Genomic DNA, 20868 nt, shown 5'->3' on the forward strand with positions numbered 1-20868 from the left:
TGTGGTCATCGAATAAATTTTATTACGCGGGTGATAACTCAGAATAATATATATACATATGACGTAAATCACAAGAGGGTGAGGTGAATTACGCGCAAGGCGAACAAGGCGATGGTACAGAAAATATATCTTTGCACGAGTGAAGTGCGACTTTTACAATGATACTCTCAATCGATCGGTGTAAACCGATTACATTCGTTGTCTTAGGAATAAATGCTAATGGGAAAGAAAGAGGATGAATATATCCTTCCAGATCTATTGCAACTTCATCAACAAATAAGACCAGATATTCTTTCTAATGTGGCACATAAACTAACAGGTAGTACATAGATCTGACTCATGATATAATAAATATAGACAGAAATAAAAATTCCGTTATTCGTGAATTGCACGTTACTCATCCTCCAGCTCTCCATAACACTCTTTATACTGTAAACGAGCGAATGTGAATTAACAAAATATAAATAAAATATATATATATGTATATGCTTAAAGCCACAAAAGTTTATTCGGTTCATTGAAGCATTCTATACTAGCACGAACTTTACAACATTAAATATTAATTCTTTGCAAAAAAAAATATAAAAAAGACTAAGATGTTTAAAAACAAATAATTTAGTGCTACACTTTGTTATAATTTGTTTTTAAAATATAATAAATAATGCTAACTGGATAGAGTTCATCTCGTTTTCAAATCTCCATTGTATTAGAGACAGCGCAGAAATTATTCTTTGCTGTGCAACTAAAATTGTCGATAATTCTTACCAATTTAATTAGGATAAGTTACATAATTATGATCGTTCATATCTGATAAAAAATTGAATATTATGTTGCGCTGAAAAAATAGAATAATTTTAATATGTTAAATAAATTAATTTTAATCACACACCTATACACACACGCTCACACATACATACAATAGTGTAACACAAACAATTCTTTGAAGAAATCGCAGAATAAAAGAGCTTCTCTTCTAATTTTTGTACTTCAATCGACATCTCTTACTTTTTTAAACACGTATAAACTTTTGTAGCTAAGCGTTGTATAGCTAACAAAAAATCTCACGGATATTTATCTTAAGGAAATTGAGTTAGTCATCTTGAAGGAGGCTTAATGGATCTTCGATGATTTTCTCGGCCGTTTTCTTCAGGTCTTTAGTTACCGGTTTCTTCATGGCCGATTTTGAACTCGGTGCGATCATCGTCGTCCTCGCCTTCGATTCCATCGCAGATGGCTGCTTGCCGAAAATGTCGTCGTCATCATCATCGTCCGATGCGAATAGAGACTTGGACGGCGCGATAACTTTCTTAGGAACAATTTTCTTCGTGGCAAAAAGATCGATATCGTCGTCATCGCCGTCATGTGGTGCGTTGCCGAAGATATCTTTCAAGTTTGAGCTTTTGGCTTGAGAGTCGATTTGAGAGTCTTGCTTAGGCTCCGAGAACGACGTGCTGTCCGATTTTTGCGAATGACCGGATGACTCGATGAACAAGCTGGAATCATCATCATCGTCATCGTCGAAAATATTGTTCTTTTTTCGTCCGGCTAAAATAGAATTTGATGGTTGGTTATCTAACTTCGCTTTGCTGGACAAATTACCGAAGAGACTGTCATCATCGTCGTTTTGCGCGTCGTCATCATCACCGAAGAGACCGATCTTCGTGTCTCGCAACGGCTTTTTCACCGTCTTCTTCAATGGCGCTGTGGAAAATAAGTCGCCGCCCATATCGTCTTCCGCGAACAAATCTAAGATTTTCTTCTGTGACTCATTCGGCTTCTTCGCCGAGCTGCTAGAGAAGAGACTATCGTCCGGCTCAGAAAATAACAGTCCTTTGTTTTTCTCAGGCGATGGCGTCTTCGTGACAAACGCGAACAACTGACTAGGATCCTTCAGTGGATCGTGGGTGCTGTCGCGTAGTGGATCGCTCAACTCCTCGCTAGACGCTTTTCTCACGTTACCTTGCTCATCATCGATTTCGTTATGTTTATCATCCTTATTTTTGGTATTCTTAAACGTATCTGATTTAGTATCGACATCCGATCGCGCAAATTCACTAGAATTTTGTTTATTATTTTCGTTGTTCGTTGCGTTCACATCAATATCAATTTCATCGACTTTTCTGATCACGGTATCTATTAAAGATTTGACAACGACGGGCGTTTTATCCGATTGCCCGCCGTCGATCGGTGAGAGTATTGGTGCTCTGCCAAATAAAGCGTCCTCCTTCTGCGGATCTTCCGGCAAATCTGGTGGCACATCAAACAAGTCCTCTTCGTCAGTGGATGGAGACAGAAGGGTGTTCTTGTTTACGCTCATCGAGCTCTCCTTGCTAATACTACCCAGCTCAGATCTATCGTCCGTAGAAGCAGGATCAATCGCCGAGCGATGAATATTGTCGTTGGCAATCAAGCGATCGGAGACGCTGATCGTCAAAGCGGCAGATGGATCTTTGCTGGACGAGCAGGTGCTAGTATGACTCTCCTCCTGAGAATTATCGTTGTCCGCATTGTCAACCGTGTCGAAGTCGATACCGCTATGCCTTAGGGCAGATTTCCGGGCGTGTCGACTTTGAGGCCGGCGTTTAGCTTGAATCCTCACTCGGCTCTAACAAAAAAAATAGATATAACAAATTAAGAGAAAAAGAATATTATTACAAATTATTCAAAGTATCTCAAGAATATTGTGATAAAATTTGAAAAAAATTGTAACTCGATTTCAAAGAAATGTGTAAGAGTTTATTTTCTTTGCTAATGTATATTTTCTGTTCTCAGAAATCGAATTATAAAATATATATTATGTATATAAAATATTAAATAAATCAATATAGTTAATTTGATAAGTACCTTGGACGCAGTAGTAGATAATGTTTCTACTTGAGCCAGATCATCGAAATTTATGGCCGCTTCCGCATTGCTAGTGGTGGAAATTGTTGAGTAAGAGGATTCCTTCCGTGTGCTACCTTCTACAAAACAAATTTATTTAAATTATGTTTTTCTTCACTTCAATTTAAAATGATTGAAATTAATTAACAAACATTCTAAATAAAACGTTAGACTTTAATAATTATTAATATATAATTCATTATAATAGACTTGTATACATACATAAATGAACTCCATTATAATAGATTCGTTTTGTGATAATTTAAAGAAATATAATAATTTGGAAATATTTGATCATACATTATTATGTAAATCATTTATAAACTTATCAATATACTTTTAAGTTTGTGATATATAAGACTTTCTCCCATCTGCGAAAAAGATTGAGACTTTTTTGCAAACAGAAATCTTGTTTAAACGCTAACTACCTGATATACTTGGAGGTGAAACGTGACCACTGACGCCCAGATCAGCGATGTCCCGGTCCATGACGTCTTCTTCCTCATCCGTCTTATCTTCGCTTCTTCTCCATAATGGCGGTGCATCCATTGGTGAAAGTATTTTCAAATCACCCATCTTGCCCATTAGATTCTTTATCTTACCGGATACTAAACGTCGAGGTGCTTGTTGATTGCCATGTTCCTCGAACGGCGGTGAGATCGTCCGAATGCTCAGAGTTTTCGGTGGAGAATTTTTTTTCACTATGCCATCTTCTTCGATATTGGAAGATATTTCCTTGATTTCAGCTTCACTTTTTTCTTCATCAAAGTCGTTCCTCACGACAATGCTTGACTCTACAGTTGCCTTGACATCACGATTTAAATTTGATGACTCTACTTGGCTTTTATTTTCTTCAGAAAGTTTCTGTGCTTGCTCGGCAATGTCTTTACTGACTTCTTCTTTAGATTTCAATTGATCGTTATCGCATGGCGCTGTGTTCTTCTTGCCAAAAAGATCGTCGTAATCGTCGTCCTCAAACAGAATACTACGGGATCTCGTTGTTTTCGAAAATAGTTCGTCCAAATGATCTGGAGGATCGTTTCTATTCTTCTTTTCAGTTTCGAGACTAGAGACGTTCTTGGGGATGTCGATCTTTGGTTTAACTGCTACTTTTTCTATTGAAGAGGCCTTGGTCGATAGAAACAGGTCATCCTCATCCTCGAAGATATTAGTCTTACGTTCGTTCTTTAATTTCGTCGGCTTCGCACCAAACAAGTCGCCATCGTCATCATCGTCGAACAGACTGATCTTTGGTTCCATCCTCGTGTTTTGTGAATTGTCTAACGATTTGGATTTTGAATTACTAATATTTCTCTTTTATCATGTTTTACAAAGCGTAATATTCGCATTAACTAAAAGTCTTCTTTATACCAAACAGACGTTAATAATATCTTTCATATTCCGGAATCAAAACGAAATAATCTCTTACCTATTTTTTATATAAAAGTACTTCCTAATCAAATAAATTCTCATATTTACACATCGCAATAAATAAATGAAATATGTCGGATTAAAAAGTGAAATTTATACAAAAGATTAAAAAGAAATTACAAGGTATATATTCCACTTACCGTTGTTATTCTTGGGTATTACCGAGCTCGGACCATTTGAAGCTGCATCTCTTGAATCCGATTTCGATACTGCCCCAAATATATCGACGTCTGGGGCGTCTTTGCTGCCGAATATGTCTACGTCGTCATCAAACAGGCCGCCACTTTTCGGGACCAACTTCGTCCGATTACTCGACGACACCGTGACGTGGAAATCCGTGCTTTTCTGTGATCTAGAACCAGAGCTAGCGACAGAGAAGAACTCGTCACCAGAATCAGAGTCGTCAAAGAGCGACGAGACTTTCGATTTAGTTGTTCGCTTCGAGTCCGATTTACTGGGTAATGGTGGCGGTTCGAACAGGTCGTCGTTTTCGAACACGTCGTCTTGTAATAACGCCGACGAGGTACTTTGCTGCTCCTGTCCCGATTGCTGTTGTTGTTGCTGCTGATTGTCGCTGTTGGCGTTTGTCGAGTTGGCATTGGCAGGATAATACGTTCGTGCCGTAAACAGACTGTCACTGGTAACACGCTCACGATAGATTTCTTCGGACTTGACCCTTGTTGACGACATCCGCGGACTAGGAAAGTTTCTGAGGAAGAAAAGGTCATTGAGTATTCTTACTTCACGAATAGAGCGATAATGTGATAAATAATGTTATTTATTTGTTCCAATATTCTTTTTCATTATGTTAATAAAAATGACGAATTTTTTCTACAAAATAATATTTAATTTTATTCCGTTTATTCATTACAAAATAATAGAATAATTGCCATTTATCTTCAGCAATTTCCCAATCATTATTCTGTTGTATCTTCTTTGTGCTAATGATAACGTAAGCATTCGAAGTAAATTTGTCTTTGCTTAAAAGTTCGTCATCTAAACTCCAACAATAATCAAATGCTGAATGATAAACGACGCACATTGTAATTTCATATTTGCTTAATGTTACGCATAATGCGCTTGATATACTAATAAATGATAAAACAGCTAAGATTGCTTCGCAGATTAAGAATCTGTTCGAAAATGTAGGTTTTTGATATCTAATTTTAATGTGTCTCCATTTACCATAATTATAGTATTCAAAAAATTGATTGTATTACCACCTACTTCAAGAGTAAATTGTAATCTTGAGTGAATAGAATTAAATTTATTGATAATGGATTCAATCTTGAAATTTGGAAGACACATGATCATCCACGATATCATCCACGTATCTATAGTAGAAGAGCATCGAAAATTCAATGGAACTCAGCATCAGACTTTCCAAATCTTGCATTACTAAGTCTGCTAAAACTGACGACAAAGGAGAGCCCATTGGAGTTCCAAATGTTCGTCTGTAAAATTGATTATAAGAAGAAAGTATGTCAAATTTAATATCATATGTACTGCTTGTAAAAATTCATCCTTAGATAATGTACAATTCGTTGAAATCAAATTCCATCTATTCGTCAATGCATTCATTGCCAATTCAAAGGAATATTCGTAAAAAGCGATATATTATATCCAATGAAATCAACGTATATTCAGAATCAATTTTAGTGTTTTTTAATTTTTTAACAAAATCAAAATTATTCTGAATGTGACTGGGAGCTTTTGGAATACTTTTGATGATTACACAATGCAGAAATTTCGCTAAGTTGTAAAGATGAGCCCTCTTTATTTATATTAGCATTGCACTCAGAATAACTACGACATTCTGATTAAATGCAATGCTAATACAAAAAAAAAGTCTTTCAAACCTTTTTCATAATACAATTTTATTCCATTTTATTCCCAGTTCTCTATAGTTAAGATTCGCGTAACAGGATATTCATACCCGAATTCATCGAAATGCTTTGTGTTTATTCATATTGTTATTATTTTATAACAGGATCATCGCCTCTCGTCTGATATCGCAACCAAAATTATCCAGCCACATTTTTTGTTCCTTACTATTCCCAGTTTCTGCTCTGCATAAAAAAAACAAAAAAACCTATTTCCCTCTTAAATTTTCAGTTTCAAAAGTAAAGTTATGCTTGAAAGATACTAATGAGCGTGATGTTAATGTGATCTTCCCTGTTTTTTATCTTCTTTCTATCATTACGTGTGATATTGCACATTTTGCTTTATACTTGTGCAGAACAGAAGACAAGATGTTCTCCCATACATTATTCTCCAATATATCATAAAGGAGAGAAAAATGATATATACACAGGTACTCTTTTTTATTTATAATCGCCTTTTATTTCTGATAATTCTTTAAATAAAAAAGTGAGATGAAGAATTCCTTTTGCACGATCTTATTACTGCTGTGCTTGGGGTTAGCTCATGGTAGAAGGGGTATAGATGGGGTAGATTACGAAGATGGCGATGGTGTGTATTGTATAATCCGGGATTAACACTTAAGGGATTATTATTATATCCGAAAGCTGCAAAATTAATCTATGTAGAACAAATTATCGAATTTACGAACAATAGGAATACTTTTTCGTACAGACTCTTGCAGAACAAAGACTGTTAACATTATGTGCATTCTTGTGTGATATATTTCTATGACAGATTCTTTGACAGATTAACAAACTATACAACTTTGATCATTCCAATATCAATATAGCCGTGCTATAACTAAGAATAATATTGGATTGGCAAGAAAGTAATTGCGTTTTTTTAAAAAGCATCTATCAGTAAAAACCGCAATTACTTTCTTTCCAACCAAATATCACAAAAATTAATGAGAGCTTACAAAATGCATTTTCGAATACTTTCGGATCTTATGCACAAAAATATGCGTTTTAGATTACTGCACACATGGATATTTCTCTATGAAGCCGAATACAGTCTTGACGACCGATGAGTGCGTGAAGTTAACTTGTGATCATACTACAACAATGATCATCGACACGTAAGTCAAAACATTGTATAATTATACATCAATACAATACATCAATACAATTTATAAAATATATTTAGAAGTATTTCATGTATAAGTTCTTATATAAACATAAAATATTTTCACTATGTAGGTAACACTGTATGTAATTGAATATTAAGTTTCACGTAACTCAGAAAAATTCTACTCAAATAAAAAAATAATAAATTTTCGTTTTCTATATATAGAGTTGATAATTCTCTATTTATAATCTCAAAATTTCGGGAAAATTTCTATACAATGTTTTAATAACTGATTAACTTGACTTCATTGATTTGATAAAATACCCAATGTATATTTTATTAAATAGCACAACGAAATCAAGGATTTCGCGATTTAATTCGTTTCTATATCTTTATTAAACATCTTTCCGTCAATTTGTGTACAATGGTTAAAGTGCGAACCAGCTCTGCCAGTAAAAAACGCTATAGAAAATCTCAAAATAATTAACATTTTTTAATTTCTGCTTTCTTTCTCTTATGATTATATATTCTAAACAATTAACACTCAAATTTTGCAATGGGATCTGCATAATTACGACATTTTGTCTTCATTTTAATGTAAAAAGAGATTTATTTTATCAAACCTCTTATTTATAATCTAATCTTATCAAATTCTATTTTGTTTCGTTCCAGATGCCCTACATTCATTTGTAAGAAAAATGAAAAAATTGTGCAACTACTGTCACCGGATAACAGCGCTCATCCAGATTGCTGCCCAAAAATAATTTGTCGACGTCGAAAGTGAAATAAATTAATCTCCATTTTAGCGCAATTCTTATGTACAGATCTCGAAAGAGATCACAGGATTCGTAATTCTTTATCTGGAAATATTGTTATAAATAAATATCACTCTTCAATTAAACTTGCTCCTTCATTGTTTATTATTATTACTTAGAAATAACCAGATAATGAATAACGTCGCCTCTTGCGCGATAATGTATAATTGATTTATTCAGATACGTATTCTCCGTTCCTTACTATTCCTAATTCACAATTCCGTCCTATGAAAACACAAAAATCTCTTGAGCGGTTTTCACATTCCCGTATTTCTCCAAAGATGAATGAAGATGTGTAGTGCCTCCGGAACGACAATCCGGTACGGCATACAAATAAACACCATATTCGCATGTATCTCTTCAAATAGACTTCCATTGCTTTGCGATTCTTGTCGGATATCATTCATTTCTCAGAGTCAACATAATCAGTGCTACAGATCTTTCAAAGACAACGAATAAATGGCATTTAGATATGAATTAATCGACATATGTGCTTGCATTTTCTACTTGCAATCGTTAAAGGTCAAAGGATCGATTATCGCGCAAGTAGTCCCCAATAAAATCCATCTGCAAAAAAGCTCGTAAACATTTACCTATTTTTTTTCTTTTAAATCACTTCATATCTATTCAATCAATTTTTTATCAGCCGTCATTTCTTAATGATGATTAAATCGAGAATCAAATGATGGCCAACAACTGCAACACATTCGACGATATTGAAGAATAAATCACTTTAAACTAGTTAATATTTAAGCTACTCGATCATGGGCAAGTTGAACGACTGAATCATCAATAAAGGAAGTCCTATTATTTCGTTTCGTTTTCGTTGAGAAAAGAATTGTTACAACAAATAAACACTTTCGATTTAATTCTTAGATTATTCTGTGTTAAGACGAGCCAAATGTACATTTTAATCAAGATTAATGAAAATTAAATGAAGATTAGTAAAGACTAAATGAAGATCACTCATCAAAATGCATTTTGCACATACATACATAAAGAATACAAAAAAAATATCGAATGTTAAATTTAACGCAAAAAATCACGAATATATAATTAATGATTTATGTATACGACATGAAAAGATAAGGCCGTCTGTGTAACTGATATCGGTAAGTTTGATGTTGAATTGATCTTCCTTGCTCTTTTTATCTTCTTATTATCTCTACGTGTGATATAGCACATTTGATTTTATGTTTGTTGTGTAATACAAAAGATGATATGTTTTCCTCAAAAACATCATGAAAAAAGGAAAAATGATATATAAAAATCGTGAGTTTTCAACATTTATTATCATCTCTTCTTTCTGATGATTTCCTAAACAAGAAAGAGATGAAGGGTTGTGTTTACGCGATCTCGTTGTTGATATGCACTGGACTGGCTCACTCTATTACGGAAGCCAATGGTATGTTACATAATTCGCCGACTAAGACTCAGTTTCACAACTCACGATTAACATTTAATCGAGGTTCAATTTATTTCCCATCTCTTTCCAATTCTAGCATTAAAAAGAGATGAAGAACAAGTTAAAGCTCGATTAAGAGTTAACCATCAGTTGTGAAACTGGTCCTAAGAGATTAACGTTAAGGGAAGAATATTGTTATTTGTGATGACTGCAAAATTATATAATAAATATACATAGAAGCGAATTTACAAACGACGGAGTTTAACAGTTGGTATTCATTTGTAAAAACTTTTGCTACATAAACAAAGACATATGTTATACATATTACGTGCATCCTTGATATTTCAATGATAGATCCTCTGGTAGATTTACAAACTACATAATTATTACCATTTCAAAATCAATGTATTCAATAATATAAAAATAAATAAATCTTTGTATTGTATCTTCGAATACTTTCTGTTTTTATTCATAAAGATTTACGTTTAGATCACTGCGTATTTGGATCCGAGATTATGAAACTGAATACACACATGACTTCTTATCCGTGCATGCTAGTGCGTTGTAATCCGAATGGAAGGCTTTCTTTCATATCGTAAGTCAAAATATTATATAATGATATATCACATAAAATTATTTATAAAATATATATCTAGAAAAATAAAAATTCTCACATATGTATAAAATTCTTATACATATAATATTATGATTTATATGTTATTTGGTAAATCTGTATGCATCTGTAAATTAGATCTGTAAATTAGATTTCACGTAACTGAGAAAAATTCTACTCAAAGAAAAAAATAATAAATATTTATCTTTCTCACATATAGTTATAAATTTTTGATGCCTAATCTCGAAAGTATTAGCTTTTAGACAACGATCGTCAGATAATTATCTTGATTCTCGTTTTGTTGCAAATGTATACAAAGAGAACGTGTAATTAGTTGTTTAAATTAATAATCAAATTATTGGTAATTAGTTGTTAAATTAGTAAATGAAGAAAAAATGTGCTTAAAAAAAGAAACAATAAGTTTTTTCATATGCTAGTGAAGCTCAATTTGCCAAACTTTCAAAATCGAACTATTACAAAAAAAACTGTTCACAGAAATTAAAAAAAAATTAATTTCAAATAATTTTTACTCTGTGTTAGAAAAAGTACAAAAAAACTTGTGTTGGAAAACAAGAAAATCAAATAGAAAATCTCATATTACCTCACACTTCTAAGTTTCTCTTTTCTTTCTTTTCTGATTATTTATTCTAAATAATTAATATTCTCTATTTCATAATGGAAACTGTACAATACGTCATTCTGTCGTGATTTCAATATTAATGTGAAAAGATAATTTTTATCAAATTTCTTTTTCATAATCCAATTTTATTGTTTCATTTCAGATGCCCTGAATCCATTTGTAATAGAGATTTGGAATATAAGATTTATTTTTCACCCGCTAATAAATATGAATATTATCCATATTGCTGCCCAAAAACAGTTTGTTATTCTCGTAAGGATAAATTTTTGGCTATGTTAAACAAACTTTATCTACCGATCTTAAGAGACACCCCAACATAGGTATAATAGATATTTTTTATCTGGAAATATTATAAATAAATACCACTCTTTCTATTGAAATGATCTGCTTCTTAATTTGCTAATTGTTATTGTCTTAAAACTGAAGAATAATGCCATCTCTCGAAATTATAATGTATAAATTTATTCGGATACATATTCTCCATTCCACTTTATCCAGACAAGTATCCTTCATTTCTCACTATTTCTGACCCTCGCTTTAGTACAAATATTATATATATGAAGAAAAGGTATGATTAGTTATTTAAATTATTATTAATCATCAAAAAAAGATGTGTTTAAGAAATAAGAAATAATTTTTTCGTTTTTTTTTCATATAATATTAAAAATAAATTTGATAAATCTTCAAATTCGTAAACAAGAAAAGAATTGTATATAGAAATTTAGAAAAATTAGTTTCAAGTAATTTTTATTCAGTGTTTTAAAGAAAGTATATAAAAACAATAAATCTAATAAAAAAATCTCATATTAATATTTCTAAGTTTCTAATTTCTTTCTCTTATGACTATATATTCACTATTTCACAATGGGACTACTGCACAACTACGATATTCTGTTGCATTTTAATGCTAATGTAGAAAGAGATTTTCTATCAAATCTCTTATTCATAATCTAATCTTACCAAATTCTATTTTATTTCGTGATATGCCTTACACTTGTACAACTCTGGAAAAAACTATACAAGAAGCGTTAATGGGTAAAATTTATCCACTTTGCTGTCCCAAAATGCTTTTTCGTCGTCGTAATGTTTGGCGCAATTCTTATGTTCAGATCTTGAAATGATCTGCTACTTCATGTGCTTGCTTATTGCTTTAAGATCAAATAAAAGACAACGTCGCCCCACGCGCGATAAGGCATAACCAATTTAGTCGGATATATATTTTCCTTTTCTCATTATTTCTAATTCACATTTCCCATAAAGGCATAAAAACCTACTTCTCTTTTGACTCGGTTTTCACATTCACGTTTCTCCAAAGTCATGTTTAAATGATATCGATGAGCCTAATGTTGTTGCGATTCTCTATGTTTTCTTACCTTCTTGCTACCGTTACGTGTAATATCACACATTTTGTTTAATATTTGTGTAAAATAAAAGATGAAATTTTCTCTAAAAATATGGATAAAGAAAAAAATTATAAAAAATCGGTACATAAAAATCGTGTTTTTTATTATCGTCTTTTCTTACTAATAACTTCCTAAATAAAAAAATAAGATGAATGAAGTTTGCGTGATTTTGTTGCTGATGTACGTCGGATTGCCTTACTCTATTACGCAATGTTCAAATCATCAGATACGTTACATAATTCGCGGACTAGAAAATAATTAAAAAAGAGACATTGTTAGGTTCGGAATTTGTATAATTATAAATATGTACAATTATAAATATTATAGAACAGTTCAGCAAATTTACAAACGACGCGATTTAGCCTTTGTAATCTTCTTGAAAGACTCTTGCTGAATAGAGATTATCACACACATTATATATAATCTCGATATTTCAATGATAAATTCACGAACTGGACAACTATGTTAATATTCCGAAATCAATATAACACATATATAGCTTATGATATTACGAAAATAATTAAATCTTCCAGATTATGCTCTCATATTATAATACTTTCGGACTTAACTCACATAAATATGCGTTTAGGTGGTCGCCCATATAGAAGCATAATTATATCATCTGATACATACCATTATGTTTATCCATGCATCGAATTATATTGTAGTTGGAACAGATCTATTGTTTTTAAAACGTAAATATAAATAAATGTAAATAATGTAATAAATAAATGTAAGTAATAAGTAAATGTAAATAATTATATATAGATATATATATATATTTTTTTTTTTCTGTAAGATCTTAAATATTAATGAATTAATTTAGAAAAGGCTCAATAAGTTTGTGACAAGAAACCTTATAATAAGAATCACGACATACGTAGCCAGTTTTGATTGGCTCGCCAGGTTTTGTCAATTTCCGCTTATATTAGAATCACACTAGTTTTAGATACTTAATTATTTACTTGAAAAAATTGTAATAAATAAATATCGTTCCTCTTGGATTCATCAAAAATTTCTACTTATTCTCTATTGTTGTCCCTTTAGATTGGATAAAGAAATACTATCTCTCATACAATAACGCACAATCGAGTTTATCAAATTCTGCGTTTCTCATTCCAGGTTCACACTTCCGTTAGACAAAAGCAAAAACCGTTACAAAATTTCTCAAAAATCGCAAATATATATTTAATGATTAATACATGTGAAATGACACTATCACATTATTTATCATGGGAATGCATTATGCTCAATGATGCTGAAGATAATATTATGTTGAAGTGATACGAATAAACTCATGACTTATTTAATCATCTTTGCTCCTTCAATTTCTGCTATCGTCAAGTACGATAATGCACGTTTTGTTTTATGCTTGTTCGTACAGAAGATGAGATGTTCTAAAAAAAATTATGAAGGAAAAAAAAGCGATATATAAAATGGGTAACTTCCTAAACAAGAAAGTAAAATGAAGAGTTACGTTTGTGGGATCTTATTTCTGTTGTACATAGGGCTGGTACTCTCTACTACGGAAACAGTACATGGTATGTTGCATAACCACCGACTAGAGAATGAAATTTTACTTTTCCGAGTATTTCAAAAATTTTAAAGAGTAGTTAATCTCGATGTTTCAATAACAGATTATTTAATAAGTTTTTTAAACAAAATGTAATCACACCAATGTGACCGCGCGTAATATTTGATAAATATTTCAATAAATGAAATTTTTTGGATTATACTCTTCGAATTCTTTCGGATTTTACTCACATAAACATGAATTTAGAATTCTGCAGATGGGGACACGCACATATAAAACCGGGTGGAGTCACCATTCGTCCATGCACGCACATGTATTGTAATCCAAAGACTGGTCTAATTAATTTAATTAAGTAAGTGAAAACGTTATAATATCATATATAAAATAATTTACAAATAGTATACAGGGTGTTTGGAAAATGATAAATCTTTCGCATAGAGGTAGAATGAACAAAACTGAGAAGAACAGTCCTCCTACCCAACAGTCCCTACCATTTTGCAATTTTCGCAATAGTTAACAAGATATTAATTGCTAAAAATTGCCAAAAATCGATTTGCAATAATTTTTTACTCAAATACTATCAACTTTACAGAAAAACTGCAAAAAAATTGTTTATTTTCTTCTCATTGAACTCTAGGAATTTTTTCAGAATTTTTTATCAACTTTTTAATACTGCATTTTCTCATTTTTAACAACATGAGAAAATACGGTATTAAAAAATTCTAAAAAAATTCTTTAGAAATATACATATATATTCTTATTTACAATATTAAGAATCTTTATTTTAGATCGCATATGTAAGAAACACAATCAATAATAGAAAAATATCTATTATGGTTTTTATCGAAGCTAAGATTTTCATTGCTTTAAATAATTTAATCTTGAATTACTAATGTACACTATATGTACTTGCCATATATATCATATTGTAGTCTTTTTAGAACTGCGCGCTGAATTGTTTTTCCGGACTATAAATGCAATTAAAACTATTCTAGTAATCGCTAATTAAATTGAGCAATTTAATAATTTGATGCTATTTGATCAAACATCATATTATAAAGATGTTAATATGTTAAAATTATTAATAAATTTATTGCAAAAGATATTACCTCGGCCGGGACTTGAACACGGATCTCTTATATTCCGTACGAGCGTCCTAAGTCATTAGATCACCGAGGCCTTAATAATATTCTTCGCAATAATCGATACAATAATCTTATTCATAAAATATCTTCGCTATCCAGTGCACCTTAGCCGGATTATAAGATTTTACGTCTCGGAAAAACTCAAAGAAAAAATAAATAATATTTCATCTTTCAGATAATTATTAGATAACGTTTTTTATGTCTAATTTTATAATCTGAAGAAAATCTGTTAGACAATGATCCTCTATTAGTCGATTATTTTGATATTTAATGTAAATGCGATGAGTATGTGATCAGTTATTTAAATTATATGTTAATGAATGAAAAATATATTTAAAAACGGATTTTTACATTTCAGACTAAAATTTAATTTGTCAAATTCTTTCAAATTCGTAAACAATTATGTACGAAGAGAATTATATATAGAAATAAAAAAAAAGTTGATTTCATATCATTTTTACTCTGTATCTCATTGTCGGATAAAATATATGAAAAATAAGGAAATATGATAGATAAATATTATTATATTATTTCATTTTTCCAAATTTCTCTTTTTTTTCTTCTGACTGATATGATCTAATTACACTAATATTTAAATAATCAACATTATTTCCTATTTCGCAATGGGATCTATATAATTACATATTAATATTCTGTCATGATTTCAATGCTAAGGTAAAGAGATTTTCTGTAAAAATCTTTTTTATAATCTAATTTTTATTCCGTTTCTCTTTCCAGATGCCCTTTATTAAGATGTGATCCAAGTGACAATGTTCTTCAAGCACCACCAGATGAAAGCAAAGAATTTCCCGATTGCTGTCCATCAGTGTATTGTACGTCTGAGTCAGCTAATACCTGAAGATACCTTTAAATCTAAAGAAATAATCCTTTCTCAGCGAAAGAAGCTTCCAATATTTGTAAAATAAATATTCTGTTGGTAAAAAATTCGATAAGATTTACGAATTGGAACTTTATCCTAACATATTATTGTAAGTAAATATTGTAAATAAATATCGTTTTTCTTTGATTCAACAAAAAGTTCTACTTATTCACTTGAGTACTATTATTGTTAATTACTCTTTAATTGTTAATTACTCTTCGAACGAAATCTTCCAAAAAAGTGAAAATATTGTCACGATTAAAAAAGAGAAAATATCACTGTTGAATAAAGTTGGGAGATTTTCATTCTTCTTTTTTTAACTAATATAATCCAAGAAGTTTAGAGAGTAAAACTGGATTAAAACTCACGCTACTTTTCGTATGATTTGCGCAATCGAATTTATCAGCTTCTCCGTTCCTCACTATTCCTTGTACATTTCCGTTCATAAAAATGTAGAAAAATTATTTCCGTCTTGAGCGGTCTTAACTTGCTTGTAAAAATGCACGTCCAATATAATTCAGCGCAGTACTAAACGAGTAACGCTACTTTCGCCGAATCCGTTTATCCGATCGATTTTTATTGCCTCTTATAAGTATTGTTTGCTTACCATTCATTTCTTAGAGTGAAAAACTACAATGTCCATTGAAGAAAGTGAATAAACGTCATTTGATTCTAAGTTAAAGAATATTTTGAATAAGACGTTCAATTATTAAAGACTGAGAAAAATGTGAGAGAAAAATGTTCTGTCAGGACACGTTAAGAATATACATAAAAAATACAAAATACTGAATATTAGATATATTCAGCAATAAAATCTTGCAAAATCATAAATATATAATTAATGATTAATACATACAAAATAAACGGGATAAGTATAATGATTAGTTATGCATAATGATGCTAAAAACGATGTCATGTTCAAGTGATAACAGTCAACCTGATGTTTATTCGATCATACTTGCTCTTTTTATCTTCTCAATCGGAATGTATGATATTGCACGTTTTGCTTTATGTTTGTTCGTACAGAAAAGAAAGCGAAAGAAACGTTTTTCTAAAGAAATCATGGAAAAGAGATATATAAGAGAGAAGGGATATATAAAAATCAGTTTTTTAAAAGTTTATTATCGTCTCTCCTCCCTGGTGACTTTCTAAGCAAAAAAGTAAGATGAAGAGTTACATTTGTGGAATCTGGTTGCTGATGTACATAGTGCTGGTTCCCTCTACTACGAAAGCAAATCAAGCATATAGTATGTTGCATAACTCGTACTAGAAATTAAAAATTCTAGGAAAGAGACAACTTTGATGTTTCAATAACAGATTCTTTGACAGGTTTTTTAGACGAATATGGTCATATCAATATCAATGTAGCCGCGTATAGCTAATATCTAACAAATATCTCGAAAATGAATAAAATTAGATAGAATTATTTTCGAATTATATTCTTTGAATACTTTTACTCACATAGATATGCATTAGGTTACTGCAAATGGGGATATGAACATCTAACAGTGGGTTATCATACTCGTTCGTGTATACAGCTATATTGTGATGGAGAGAGCGGTATAGTTACTTTAAATCGGTAAGTTAGTATGTAATATATCATATATAAGATAATTTATAAAATATATTCTTATTCATGAAATATCTATTATAGTGCAGCTGTATGTAGCTAGATATAAGATTTCATGTCTCGGCAAAAAAAAAAAATAAATATTTCAACTTCCACGCATAAAATTCTTAGATGATATTTTTTATGTCTAATCTCGTAATCTCGAGAAAAACTTACACAATGATCTTCTATTAATCAATTACTTCGATCTTCGCTCTAATACAAACGCGATAATAATATTATGTAATTGGTCATTCCAATTATATATTAATGAATAAAAGATATGTTTAAAAAGCATAAAACAATAGATTTTTACATTTGATGCTAAAACTTAAGTTGTCAAATTTTTAAATTAGTAAATAATTATAAGAGAAATATTTATAGAAATAAACAAAATTTGTTTCATATCATTTTTACTTTCTATCTCAGAGAAAATATATAGAAAATAAGAAAATATGACAGAAAATATTGTCATATTATCATATTATTTCACATTTCCAAATTTCTCTTTTATTTCTTCTGACTAATATGTTCTAATGTCTAAATAATCAATAATAGTCCTTATTTCACAATGAAATTTATATAATTATAATACTCATCGTGATTTCAATGTTAATGTAAAAAGATTTTCTGTAAAACTCGTTTTCATAATTTTATTTCGTTTCCAGATGCCCTGAATTAACTTGTGATCCAGATGAAACTGTTCTTTTCGTGCCACAGGATGAAAGTAAAAAGTACCCAGATTGCTGTCCACGACCGCTTTGTGCGAATACGTACCCGACTAGAAAATACTATTAGATCTAAAAAAAATAATCCTTTCAGCAAAAAAAACTTTCAAATAAAGTTATAAAATAAACAAAATAAATAAAAAAAAAGATAAAATAATAAAAAACAATGGATTTTTACATTTGATGCTAAAACTTAAGTTGCCAACCTTTAAATTCATAAACAATTATAAGAAAAATTTTTATAGAAATAAAAAAATTAATTATAAACATTAATAAATAAACATTCTGTTGGTAATGAAAAATTCGATAGAATTCGGGGAATATATCCTGAAATATTGTAAATAAATATAGTTTCTCTTAGAAAAACTCTACTTATTCACTTGACTATTGCTGTTACCTTACTCTTTAAATTTTTTGACGTAAAATCTTCGAAAAAAGTGAAAATATTGCCAGTATAAAAAAAAGAACGAAAATATTTGCATTCTTAAATAAAAATGACAGATTTTCGCTCTTTTGAAATATGATTTCATTCTTTTGAACTCAAATTTCACTCCAAGAAATTTAGACAGTAAGACTAGATAAAGAATTACTTTTCGTACGATAAGGCGCAACCGAGTTTATCGGACTCTCCGTTCTCATTATTCTTGCTTTACACTTCCGTTGCATGAAAGTATATAAACTATTTCTTGATCTCAACTTGATTGTTGCGCATTCAACATAATCCGGAACGGTATTAAATGGATAAATGCTACTTTCACTCGAATTCATTTATCTGATCGATTTTCATTGCCTTTGATTTCCATTCATTTTTTAGAGTAAAAAACTATATCTATATATACTTAGAATAAAAAAATTGTATAATGTTCTTCGAAGAAAGCGAATAAACGCTGCTTTGATATGAATTAATCACTGTGCTGCACGTATTTTCTTTTTATCTTCCATTCCTCGAAAAATACTTAATCTACAAATAATTTCTGTCAAAATCAACGTCCAGAAAGATTTGCAAACACATTACAACTGAATAATCTTCTTTTTTAATTTAAATCACATTAGGACATGTATTATGGAATTATTCGGAATGGATTTCAATTAGAAAGACTGATTAGTTATTTTCTAGATTTTATTGTTTTCTAAAAAAATAATATATTTCCGACCGATTCCTATTCCAGTTCTATAAATTGTTCTATAAATTGTTTTGATCAAATCACTCACAATTCTTATGTGCTAGTCGTCATTCTTTGATAACTATTAAATGAGAGTAAACTTACAATGAGAGAATCGACAATTGATAATAGGCAAAACATTCGACCCTATTGAAGAAATGCTTGCATGCATTAGATCAACCAGTATTTATGATCATTAGTATTTATGATCGTTAACGCGTAATAGGCAAGGCAAATGACGAATGTTTGAATCATTGATTCAACGACATATTCAAGATGCATGTGGAAAAGACAGCTATGTATCATATTCGCATTTACAAAAAAGAAATCTGAATAAATTTTCCCTCCTTTGTTTTTTAACCATATATTACTCGCGTGATTTTTAAACGTTATTCACGAAAAGTATTTCTGACACCCTAACATTATATTTCAGTTTTCACTTATCCTCTTTTTAATAATTTATAATTTTAAAAAATGTTAATAATATCCAGTACATCCTTTAGACATAAGAGTACAAAATATTTATTATAAAATAATTTATGCTAAATATATATATATATATATATATATATATATATATAATACATAAAAATAGTATTCATACAAATATATGTATGTATAAGGCCGAAATATCCTCGACAAATTAAATCATGCATTACCAAAAATGTTTTTAATTGAGAACTGTAACTTAACAGCTCGAGAATTATTCAATGTAAATAGTTCAATGTAAATAGTTCACGTCTATTTTAGTAGACGATTGTTGCGATATACATATTCAGTATTCGGTATTAAAATAAATTTAACATCCTTATACAAAATCGAAAATCTTATTCAATTATTAAAGATCGAAAAAGTCCTTTCATCAAGTCATATACACAAAAAATACGAAGCAGTGGATGCTAAATTTAGTAACAAAATCACATAAATGTTGCAAAAATATAATGAATGATTAATATATAATACATGTAAAATAAACTGAAATAAATGCAATATGTTGAATGATGATAAAGATACGGTCGTGTTTAAATGATACCGGTGAGCCTAATATTGATGTGATCCTTTCAGATTTTTTTTATCTTCTTACTGTCACTACGTGTGATATCATACATTTTGTCTATACAAAAGACGAGATTTTTTTTTCCTAGAGATATCATGAATAAAGGAAAAACGGCATATAAAAATCGTGCTTTTTTATTATAGTCTCTTCTTGTTAAATAAGAAAGTAAGATGAAGAATTACGTTTGCGCGATCTTATTACTGATGTATATTGGATTTCCTTACGCTGCTACGCAAGCAATAAAAACATTAAGTACGTTACACAATTCGTCGACTAAGAGACAATCGTTAAAGAAGAGACATTGTTAAGTCCGGAATTTGTATAATTATAAATATGTATAAAACAGTTCAGTGAATTTACAAACGACGTGATTTAGCCGTTGGAACTTTTCCGAAAGATTCTTGTTCAGATACTATTCTATCTGTGAATTCTTCACAGATACTATCACTTATATAATACATTGTATACAATCTCGATTTCAATGATAAATTTGTAAATTGAAGAATTATGAATATTCCAAAATCTATACAATCATGAATATAAATCATGCTTTCAGTATTATAAAACTTTC

At 30.4% G+C, this 20868-nt stretch overlaps 2 protein-coding genes across 6 annotated transcripts in view; one reads left to right on the plus strand and one right to left on the minus strand.

Moving 5' to 3' along the window:
• The window catches only part of LOC105154499 (Family with sequence similarity 21), a 35283-nt gene continuing 14415 nt past the window's right edge, over positions 1–20868 (minus strand). For all 5 annotated transcript variants that reach the window (XM_087408091.1, XM_011070076.2, XM_011070074.2 and 2 more), the window contains 4 exons: positions 4455–5023; positions 3312–4163; positions 2845–2963; positions 1–2605 (listed from right to left, as the gene is read on the minus strand). In XM_087408091.1, coding sequence (XP_087264217.1) covers positions 1091–2605; positions 2845–2963; positions 3312–4163; positions 4455–5023 — 3055 coding nt within the window. In that variant the 3' untranslated portion in view covers positions 1–1090. The remainder of the gene's footprint in view (positions 2606–2844; positions 2964–3311; positions 4164–4454; positions 5024–20868) is intronic.
• Positions 5030–17369, plus strand: LOC147909162 (uncharacterized). Its single transcript, XM_087407797.1, has 2 exons — positions 5030–9626; positions 9960–17369. The coding sequence occupies exons 1-2, from the start codon at positions 9453–9455 to the stop codon at positions 10122–10124; spliced, it is 339 nt and encodes a 112-aa protein (XP_087263923.1). The 5' UTR covers positions 5030–9452; the 3' UTR covers positions 10125–17369.

Source organism: Acromyrmex echinatior, chromosome 7 (assembly GCF_024713525.1).
Source record: "Acromyrmex echinatior isolate Ae372 chromosome 7, ASM2471352v2, whole genome shotgun sequence".
In the NCBI taxonomy this organism is placed as follows: Eukaryota; Metazoa; Arthropoda; class Insecta; order Hymenoptera; family Formicidae; genus Acromyrmex; species Acromyrmex echinatior.